Consider the following 10,791-nt stretch of genomic DNA (forward strand, 5'->3'; position numbering starts at 1 on the left):
AAATATTGAATCACCAATAAATCCAAAATATCGAATCACCTAAGTATAACACGTTAATTCCGATGACCCGAAGCCCTAAAATTAAACTTTTTTTTTTTGTCCAGAAAGCTTATTTCATTTCATTTTGATAATATTTTATCTATTTTTCTTACCTTTAAATTACTAGATATTTATCAATCAATAAATAATAAATAAATAATAATTTAAGCACATTCTTTCAACTTACATTCCAAAATAACCTTTTGGGTGCTCACATTTGACGTCTCTGGTGTTTCCGTCGACCTCTTGTGGAAAGAAATAATAAAACATAGTGCCAGTGCCATAGCTCTATGGAGAAAATGAACAGTTCTGCTGGGTCATAAAGACAATTATTCATCATTATGCATTCAGATATCCATTTAGACATTGGATTGGAAAATTTAGTTTTTTTCTGTATAAACTGAAGTGTCAGATATTGTAATAATTCAAGTAGTAAGAAAAAAGTAAAACCTTGAAGAATATTTATTTGAAAATGCTGATTTTAATTCAGAATATGTCTGGATGTGGATGTGGATGTTTTCAGCATTGGGGAGAATAGGTTCTATAGTCTCATGCCTTCATTTGTGTGTTTGTTCTGAATTGTGCCAGAATTTGGTTGTGTTTTTTTTTTTGACAAATTAAAATCCTAACATTCCATGTATTATATGGAGGTCAAATTGACCAGTGAGGTAAAGATTTGTTACTTTCTTTTTTATTTCAACCACATAGACACATAAACCCAGTCAATTGTTTTCGTGCATTCCAAGTTAAGGAACAAAATTCCTTAAGGTCTTTGACCACTCCGATGAACACCCGATTTTTTTGTTAAAAAAATAAAATAAATAATAATTTCGGGTTCAAAATGACCCGTGGGAAGGATGAAGAAAGAGACGCAGCCGGATCATTTCCATAATGACCAACACAATCTACCAGATTAGCATCTGGTTTAAGATGTGCATCTTTAAGATGATAGTAAATTGACCAGCGCAGACCTTAGTAAATCACCTTGCATGATTCATTTAAATACTCTCCTCCCATAAATTAAAATGCAATCACCTTAAAAAGCAAAGATGTCTGGGATGTAGTTTTACAAGTTTGTACACTGACCTAAACATTTGACTCACAAACCTCAAGATTGGTTACATCTTGTAGAAAAATTTTAAAAGGTGAGCTCTTAACAACACAACACAACAAATAACCAATAATAAAGATAAAACTGGTTTTAATTTATTTATTTATTTTTTTGGTCAGCAAACAGAGAAATAATAATTCTTTTACAAACCTCATAATTTATTCATGCTGCAATTCATGATGGGAAATCACAAACCCTTACATTTCATCAATATTGTTCAAAGTTCTTTGTTCAGACAAGTTTTGGGTGAATTCTGTTGGTCTACCATGGTGTTTTATGCAGTTTAAAGTAATTCACACTTCTTAGCACTACTTGAATCAAATGGTCTCATAAACCGTTGCTTTTTTAACAATGTAACTAATTGTTAAATTAATCCAACTTTTAAACATGTTTTACCTATGAACTTGACACAAGGAGGAAAAGAAAATAGTGCTAGAGCCCCCAATAAGCAAGCCAAAAGCAACAATGGCAAAACCTCCACAAGAAAATAGTTTAAACATAAAAAAAATAATTAAAAAAAACAGTAAACTTTAATCTTTGCGCATCTATAGTTCATTTCACTATCAGTCAGTTTGCAAGATTGTGTCTAATATGCAAGTTACTAAATAACTTGTTTATTGAAATCTTTATAAAAGTAATATCAACACAAATAGTGTTGTTGGTCTGAATAGCATGGATGTGATTACCTGTGACATTGTGTCACAACTATTATTATAATTATTATCATTTTAAATATATTACATATTGTAGCATAATCCACAATGATTTAATATTTGGGAGAGGGAAAAGGTGGTGTTTATATATTTATCGTTTTATATTCTGACATGAGTCAGTGTCCAAAGATGTCCATCTAGCATGTTTAGAAAAACAATTACAAAGCAGCACAGTGAAAGAAAAAAAAAAAAAAGAAAGAAAAAAAAAACATTCTGTGTGAACAGGCTCTAAACTATGTTCTGTTGTAAAGTACAATGTAAATGAAAAATCTTCAACGCAAAAGCAGCTGCTATTCTGGAATTGCAATTCAAGAAGATACAAAGTGATTGTGGCTCTACATTTAGACACTCATTCTAACTCATGTAGAAATGTGGAACCTGGATATCAAAACAATTATACAAGAAGTGGTATAATTCTTTCTAATAATTAAAGAACAAGAATGTGTAATGTGAAAGGTAAAAAAAAAAAAAATGATTGTGAAGCATGAAGGAAATAATAAGTAATAAAATTAAGAGTATGTGGGCCTCTTACTAGTTCAAATGAGGTCCATATCTGTGTATGAAATCCCTAAATAAATTTTACACTTTCCAAGAAAAAACTAAAAGAATTCCCTGATGCGTTGTCTTGCAAGCCCCAGTCATGGCATTTGCACAGACAAACACAGTTTTCCATGTGAAGATGAAATGTGAATTGCAGAATTCATGTGACTTTAAGTAGTCTTTTTAACCACATGGATGAAATAACAGGGCGCTTCTCCTTGCCCTGGGGTGTATTGCTTGAAGTCACCATATACATTGTGCTCGCATTTTCCAAAAAATGATGCTCTTAAAATCTCCTTAAAACTCTCCACACGATGGGGGTAGTATGACAGGCGGAATTTACTACAAGACACAAAGAAAAAAAAACATGAATAAAAACATAATGTATAACCAATTCCTAATACACACATACATTTTCAATGTATATAAAATATACACATTCATAATTCACATATTTATAATTTCATATAAAATAGTAATAGATCAACAAAAACGACAAGTAATGAGGTATTGAAAGAACTGTTAAACAAACTAGTGTTTGTGTCGAACCTCTAAAAAGTATCTAAACATATTCATTCCAATTCTACAAATAATTTTGGATTTATCTTAAATGCTATTTACAAATTATTTTACATATACAGACCCTTTCCAAAAAATTTGAATATCATGGAAAAGTTTCTTTATTTCCATAATTCCATTCAAAACGTTAAACTTCCATAGATTATAGATTTAGGGCCCACAACTTAAACGATTTCATGTATTTAGTTGTTTATTTGTACATAATTTGGGCTTCCAGCTCATAAAACCCACGAAAACAGGATTTCAAAAAATTAGAATATTACATGAAATCACACAGTAATTACACAGTGATGCCATGGTCATTGAACCAGGTTTTGGTTATTTTGGCAGTGTGGGCAGGTGCAAATCCTGCTGGAAAATGAAGGAAGCATGAAGTGCTCTGAAAATGTCCTGGTAGATGGCTGCGTTGACTCTGGATTTAATAAAGCACAGTGGACCAAAGTCCTCTTTTCTCATGAGAGCAAATTTTGCATCTCATTTGGAAACCAAGGTCCCAGAGTCTGGAGGAAGAATGGAGAGGCACACAATCCAAGATGCTTGAAGTCCAGTGTGAAGTTTCCACAGTCTGTGTTGGTTTGGAGAGCCATGTCATCGGCTGGTGGTCCACTGTGCTGTCCACTCAACGCAGCCGTCTACCAGGACATTTTCAGAGCACTTCATGCTTCCTTCAGCAGACAAGCTTTATGGAGATGCTTCCTTCATTTTCCAGCAGGATTTGCACCTGCCCACACTGCCAAAATAACCAAAACCTGGTTCAATGACCATGTTTCCACACTGTGTAATTACTGTGTGATTTCATGTAATATTCTAATTTTTTGAAATCCTGTTTTCGTGGGTTTTATGAGCTGGAAGCCCAAATTATGTACAAATAAACAACTAAATACTTGAATCGTTTAAGTTGTGGGCCCTGAATCTATAATCTATGGAAGTTTAACGTTTTGAATGGAATTATGGAAATAAATAAACTTTTCCATGATATTCAAATTTTTTGGAAAGGGTCTGTACTAGGGATGCATTGATTGTTTGGCTACTGGCCGGCATAAATCTGTTCATAAATTCAAGGCTGATCTTTTTTATAACTGCGACATGCACAGATTTACGTATGAATAAACACTTGCTCAGCCCTTAAAGCATGACATCACTGGAGGCTGTATTATTGCATACTGTAAAGCATTTGCGATGTTATGGATTCAGACCTTGTTTATTTCAGATGATTATGGCTGATTGTTTTAAAAAATATAAATAAGTATTAACTGTAAGGTCCCCGTTTTCAAGAATTGCTGAGGTAATTGTTCTGGCTCAGTAAACTTAGAGATAGAGGACAAATATCCTGCAAATGAATGTAAAAAAATAGATATGGTGGAATGGACGAGCAACATGAGGGTGTGTAAATTTTTGTATGACATCACACTGAGGACAACTGAGGGACTCATACGCAAGTATTACAAAAGGTTCAAACATTCAATGATGCTCCAGAAGGAAACAAGATGCATTTAGAACCAGGGGTGTAAACATTTGAACAGGATGATATGTACATTTTTCTTATTTTGTTTAAATATCATATTTTTTCATATAGTACTGCCCTTCGGAAGCTACAAAGGATACTTACATGTCTCCCAGAAGACAAATTAAGTACAATTTACCTTGATCTTCAAATTCAAAAAGTTTACAACCCCTGGTTTTTAATGCATAGTGTTTCTTTCTGGAACATCATTGAATGTTTGAACCTTTTGTAATACCTGCATATGAGTCCCTCAATAGTCCTCAGTGTGAAAGGATGGATCTCAAAATCATAGTCACTGCTGTAAAGGATTCAAATATGCAAAATATGCTGGAAAACCAAAGAATTTGCAGGGTGTAATGGTACACAGAAGTCACGGTTCGCTACTTAACTCGGTTTTGGGGTCACGGTTCGAAACAAGTTCGGTTCAACAGGAAAAAGGGTCACACTTTAGTTTAGGGTCCAATTCTCACTATTAACTATGATATTTGCCTTTTTTTAATTACTGCTTATTAGTAAGTAAGGTTTTTAAATTTAGGTATGGAACTTAAGGAATGGATTAAGAAATGTAGAATAAGGTCATGCAGAATAAGGCAACAATATGTACTAAAAAAACAGCCAATATCCTAGTAATATGCATGCTAATAATAAACAACTAGTTAATAGTGAGAATTGAACCCTAAAATAAAGTGTTACCGGAAAAAGCAACACATGCACAGTGCAAGGTTTCTTTTATTTGATTTTGAACAGATAGTACTGCAAATTACAGTTTGTCCCACTAAACGGCATTTAGTCCCCCTGAGTTAGTTGGTACAGTACAGCCTCCTATAGTGTATTAAGCACTGATAATGCATCACAACCACCCAAAAACTGACCCCACCAGAAGGTCACAGTACCTCGTCTCAGGCGGAGTCTGAATGTCCTCTGGTTGAGGCAGTATTAGAGTGTAGTCCAGTGTGATCATGTGAGGCTTGTTATTAACCCACAGCACTGAGGTGGATATGTCCTGCCTCAGGTCACTCTGAAACATAAGTCCTTAAGTATATGAGCCTCACAGAATGCAACAGAGTAATTTTTTTTCAGTTTAAATTTAAATTGATAAAAATATGACTTGCTTAATGAGTCATTAGTGTATATAATTTATTATATACTATGGTATAGCTTCTCCAGATTTAAGCATAATTTTATAGAATGAATTATATGCCTTCTTATATGCCTACAGTGTTGTCTTCTAATCCATGATTTGGCTTAGTTACATACATGTTTAGGCAGGTAAGGCTGACAAAATAGTTACCTGAAGGCTTACATGGAATATGACTATATTTTTTCAAATTTTTTGCAGCTAACAAACAATCAAGTGAATGCGTAACTTTAGTTAAAAGCCAAGCACCATTATAGTCTATATATGCTATTTTTAAAACACAATGAAGTGAACTGTGATGTGGTTACATGTACACAACTGGGTTCCCTTTCAGTCAGTCACGTTCAACGTTACTTTCTCAGGCGAGATCCCAATTCGTCAGTCGTTCTGACGTAACTTCTCCGTTCCCTCCTTCAGGGAATGAGGGTTACATAAGTAACTGAGACGTTTTACCTTATAGTAAATATTCTTTCCTTGGGGAGCTTGACCAGTCTCGAGGATGTAATCATAGTTACGGTGGTCAATAATTAGGATCCCTCCAGGTTTCACCATGCTGGCTATGTTTTGCAAGGCAAGCTTCTGATCACTCTGGTCCCCTGTGAGATATGAGAAAGAAGTTATTTAGATAAATCTGTCAAAATCTGAAACCTATTTTGCTTTGGTATTCTTACCTTTGAAGTCTGGTAAATGAGCGAATGAGTTCCCTAGACAGATTACTGCATCAAAACCATCTCCAGGTTTCTTCACATCTTCGTGTAATGTTAGCCAGTTGGCCTCTTCAATTACTAAAAAGACCACGGAGAAACCTTTAAAACATGTTTTTTTTCTTTTATACTCACTCAAAACAGAGATCTTCATTACCCCAGTTATCGAAGGCTGGCTCTTTTCTCCTCTCCCATCTCTCTTTAAGAGCATATTTGAGCATTTTGTCACTGGCATCCACACTAACCACCTTGAATCCCTCCTCTACCAACATGATGGAATCCACCCTTAAAAAAAAGGTAAAAAAAGTGCAAACGTAAAACCATGTGCAAATACATGTCAACACCATTGCTGAGTATTTTCTCCTTAAAACTGCAGTGAACCAAAGAATGTCTCAAAAACGCGGTTTGGAATCGCCGGTGTTTCTGACGTCACAAACTAACCAATCACGTCAACATGCCGGTAGGCTTTAGCATATCGTTTGCTATGCTACAAGCAGGCGAGTCTCAAGAGAAGCCAGGCTTTCCTGATATATTTTTCTGTTGATATGAAAAATCATGTACATTTAGCAATATAGCAGGTGAATTTTGTATATGATGTATATTATGGTGTTATATATGAACTATATACCTTTCTCCAATGACATTCTGAGTTGTTCAAAGCATTTCTAAGGAAACTGATTTTTAGAAGGCAGCCGTGAGACTCTGAGATGGTGAACGAGAACATGGTTTTTGTAACATTAGCAACACATTATTAGCTGTTTGATAAAGTAGTCAAGCAAAAGGCTAATCAGATCAATTACCATTATATGTCCGAAGTTGTAAAGAGCTATACATAAAATACATCATCATTCTGATACATCGACTTGTAGAAGACCCTTTATAATTCACTTTCTGTTTTCTGGTTCAAACATATATGGCTGAATTAAAGGAACACTCCACCGTTTTTTCATATTAAACTATGTTATTCCCTTAACTAAGACGAGTTGATACATACCTCTCTCGTCTCAGTGCGTGCACTCAAACGCTCTGGCGCGCGGCGACACTTTGATAGCACTTAACTTAGCCCAGTTCATTCATTAGGATCCAAACAGAGATGAAGTTAGAAGCGACCAAACACCTCCACGTTTTCCCTACTTAAATACAGTTACACGACCAAGTATGGTGACACAAAATAAAACATGGCACTTCGACTCGGTGCACGTTGGTTCTAATGACAGAAGTGAGAGGGAGAGGGGGAGAGGATTTTTCAGGAGTGATGATATTACTGCGCCAAGTCGAAGTGCTCCCAAGTGCTATTCCGCCACACATTATAGTTATCCTTTTTACCCGCTTAGAAAAGCGCCACATTTTATTTTGTGTCACCATACTTGGTCGTGTAACTACTCGTGTAACTGTATTTAAATAGGGAAAACGTGGAGGTGTTTGGTCGCTTCTAGCTTCATCTCTGTTTGGATCCTAATGAATGAACTGGGCTAAGCTAAGTGCTATTAAAGTGTCGCCGCGCCAGAGCGATTGAGTGCACGCACTGAGACGAGAGAGGTATGTATCAACTCGTCTTAGTTAAGGTAATAACATAGTTTAATATGAAAAAACGGTGGAGTGTTCCTTTAAACCAGTATTTCCACTTGCTATTATGCAGCGTTTACTATGGTTAAGTTGACCGAGTGGATCTCTCAGCTGGTGTAAGTGATTTGAGGCGGGGCTAATTTATATATTAATGTATCCACGTATACCAGGGATGGGGAACGTCGGTCCTGGAGGGCTACTGTCCTGCAGAGTTTAGTTGATTAGGGTTGGAAACACACCTGAACAAGCTAATTAATGTCTTCAGGATCACTAAGGCTACAGGCAGGTGAGTTTTTATCAGGGTTGGAGCTAAACTCTGCAGGACAGCGGCCCTTCAAGACCGACGTTCCCCCTCCCTGGCCTATACTAAATGAAGCAAGGGTGTAGAGTTACAGTCAAGCTATTTTAAGGCATGAAGAATTTATTTTGCACATAATTTTTATTTGTCATTTTGGTGATCAAAGATGAGTTTTAAGGGATACAATTATTGACTACAGGGGGACTAGTCCCAGACTAAAATGCATGTTTGAGCTGGTTTAACTGAAACCGACTTGCACTGATATAACCAAAAATATGTCAGTGCCATTGTTTTGGCTCAAGATGCACACCAGTAATGTTTGTTTCTAAGGCACGTTTATAAAAGCTACTCAATTTTCCTAATTAAACTAAGGCCTAATCCTGGCTTAATCTAAGCCCTGTCTTTGAAACCAGGCCATAGATTATTAGTATTCTGCTGACTTAATATTTGTACATACAGGTGCTATATTAAGCAGCACATAAGGTACTGAATGAAAAGTGTTTCTGTTGCTACATGAAAACGTCTGAAACGTCTGTGTATTTGCTAATCCAATCTGTGAAAAATTGCGCATACGTCTCTACAGGATACAGAAACTTTGAGTTTCAGGAACAAGACAAGAATGGTACATTGTAAACATATATACAGCGAAACTAGAGAGCCATTTTATTTCAAATTTGAAGTACTTCATAAAGCTCAGTGCAAGTAGACCATTAATGAACAAAAAACCCTGGGAAATGTAATGCATGTGTAATCCAATAGAAAAACAGAACAACATGTTTGGGCTGGAGTGAGTTCAAAGGTACGTCTAAACAGAAAACAGGTTTTGTGGGTCAAGCTGAGTTAACAATTGTCCATTAAGACTCCACAAAATACAGACTATCATCAATGTATCAATTGGAAGGGAGCAGAAGTTCCAGTGGATCATATAGACATATATATATATATATATAATGTTTGTAACTACCTTACCCCCATTTTCACTTACTTTCATCTCTTTATGCTTTACCTACAAAATATATTTCAATAAACATATAATGTATTACTTTGTTGGTGTCATACAGATTTTTTTTTTTTTGCAGTCAAATTCAAATGCCACTTTTTATTTTTTTTTAAATCATTTACACTTTACAGTAAGTTTTTATTAGTTAACTACTGCTACTTTAGTTAACATGAACTAAGAATGAACAATACCGCTATAGAATTTATTTAATCTTAGTAACCTAAGATGAACAAACAATTAACAAAGATTAATAAAAACTGTAACATATGTATTGCTCATTTATTTGTCAGTTCATGTTAGTTAATACATTAACGGAGTTAAAAGCTTATTGTATTATTGTAAGTATTACAATTTTATTGTAAGTGTTACAGAATCATCTTTCAAACGTATATTTAGACTAAGTATCTATTACACAAAAAGATACTACTTTTTTCTTTAAATATAAAACACACAACGGCTTTGATATAACATCACTTAAAATACAGCTATACAGCTGCCAGTGGCCCAGTGACAAAAAAAAAAAAAGCACAAGCGCTCTTTCATCGTTGGACTGGCTGAAAAACTGACTTTGTGTAATTTAGCCAAAATGGCATTCCACTTATCAAAAAGCTTCAAGGCCAACCCACATGACCCAGATTAGTGGCTAAGAGGTGGAGTTGAGTAAACCAAGAAAGTAACCAATCTATCAGTGGACTAAATGTCCATAAGGCTAAATGCTTTGTTATTAAATCTGAAATGACCCCCACCCCTATCAATCGGACAGATAAGCAGAGTAAATAAAGTACTACAGACAATCGACCTGACCTTGCCCATCAGATATTATGTGAGGGAGAGTTTTAATCGTTTTATTCATTTCTTAATTTGATAAGTTTTATTAGTTCATACCCTGTACCGCAGGCTACATCCAGCACCTTCTCAACCCCATGTTTTCTGAGCAGGGAAAACACCCAGCTCTTGTATTCCTCTGTCCGGCTCCGAGTGTCTCCGATGTACAGCTGCCACACTTTCGCTGCTTTACCGTCGGCATACTGATCAGGAAGACCAACTGCACCTATACCGAGAGAGCGTGTGCGGTAAACACTGTCCACCATACTGAATTATCACACCACGTGAACGTCTTCTGGATCTGAAATAAACCTCCTGCCTGTTTTCTGTACTCGGTTGTCTGCGTCTTTTTCATGCTTACATGTCTGTTGACATTTATATTGCGTCTGTGTTGAAACGGAAACTTTTGACCAATCGGACGCCCGTATACTCTTACGCCTACATTGCAATTGGCCGAGACGTGTGATGACGTGCCAGGCTGCTGACACACCCGATCTGTATTTCATCATAATTTAAAAAGGTTAAACAATCAGGAACAGAGTGATTGATATGATAATGTTGGCAAACTGTCGAAATGTGGGGCTTAGGAACTAAAAGATATTTAGAACATTTTGCGTCTGAAGTTGTGCTTACCAAAAAAAAAAAAAAAAAAAAAATTTGCCTCTGAGAGTTTTTAAAATGGATATTTATGTAAAGAAAAAAGTCTCATAGCTGTTTTCTATGTCCATTGTTTTCATTCGTGAGTTTGTCTCATTTAAGATAATACACTGAAAA

At 35.6% G+C, this 10,791-nt stretch overlaps 1 protein-coding gene across 1 annotated transcript; it reads right to left on the bottom strand.

The window, feature by feature from the left end:
* Positions 1-1,235: 1,235 nt before the first annotated feature.
* Positions 1,236-10,400, bottom strand: gnmt (glycine N-methyltransferase). The gene is made up of 6 exons (XM_084393718.1): positions 10,078-10,400; positions 6,486-6,613; positions 6,296-6,409; positions 6,078-6,220; positions 5,380-5,504; positions 1,236-2,745 (listed from the first exon to the last, which is right to left on the bottom strand). The coding sequence occupies exons 1-6, from the start codon at positions 10,281-10,283 to the stop codon at positions 2,574-2,576; spliced, it is 888 nt and encodes a 295-aa protein (XP_084249844.1). The 5' UTR covers positions 10,284-10,400; the 3' UTR covers positions 1,236-2,573.
* Between the last annotated feature and the right edge of the window lie 391 nt (positions 10,401-10,791).

Source organism: Rutilus rutilus (genome assembly GCF_951802725.1).
Source record: "Rutilus rutilus genome assembly, chromosome: 21".
Lineage (NCBI taxonomy): Eukaryota > Metazoa > Chordata > Actinopteri > Cypriniformes > Leuciscidae > Rutilus > Rutilus rutilus.

Excerpts from the sequence above, each read along its gene's own strand:
- gnmt (XM_084393718.1), bottom strand. The coding sequence starts at position 10,283 with ATGGTGGACAGTGTTTACCGCACACGCTCTCTCGGTATAGGTGCAGTT. Across the intron at positions 6,614-10,077 it reads GATGTAGCCTGCGGTACAGG|GGTGGATTCCATCATGTTGG; the intron begins GTATGAACTAAT and ends CTTTTTTTTAAG. Across the intron at positions 6,221-6,295 it reads TCATTTACCAGACTTCAAAG|GGGACCAGAGTGATCAGAAG; the intron begins GTAAGAATACCA and ends CATATCTCACAG.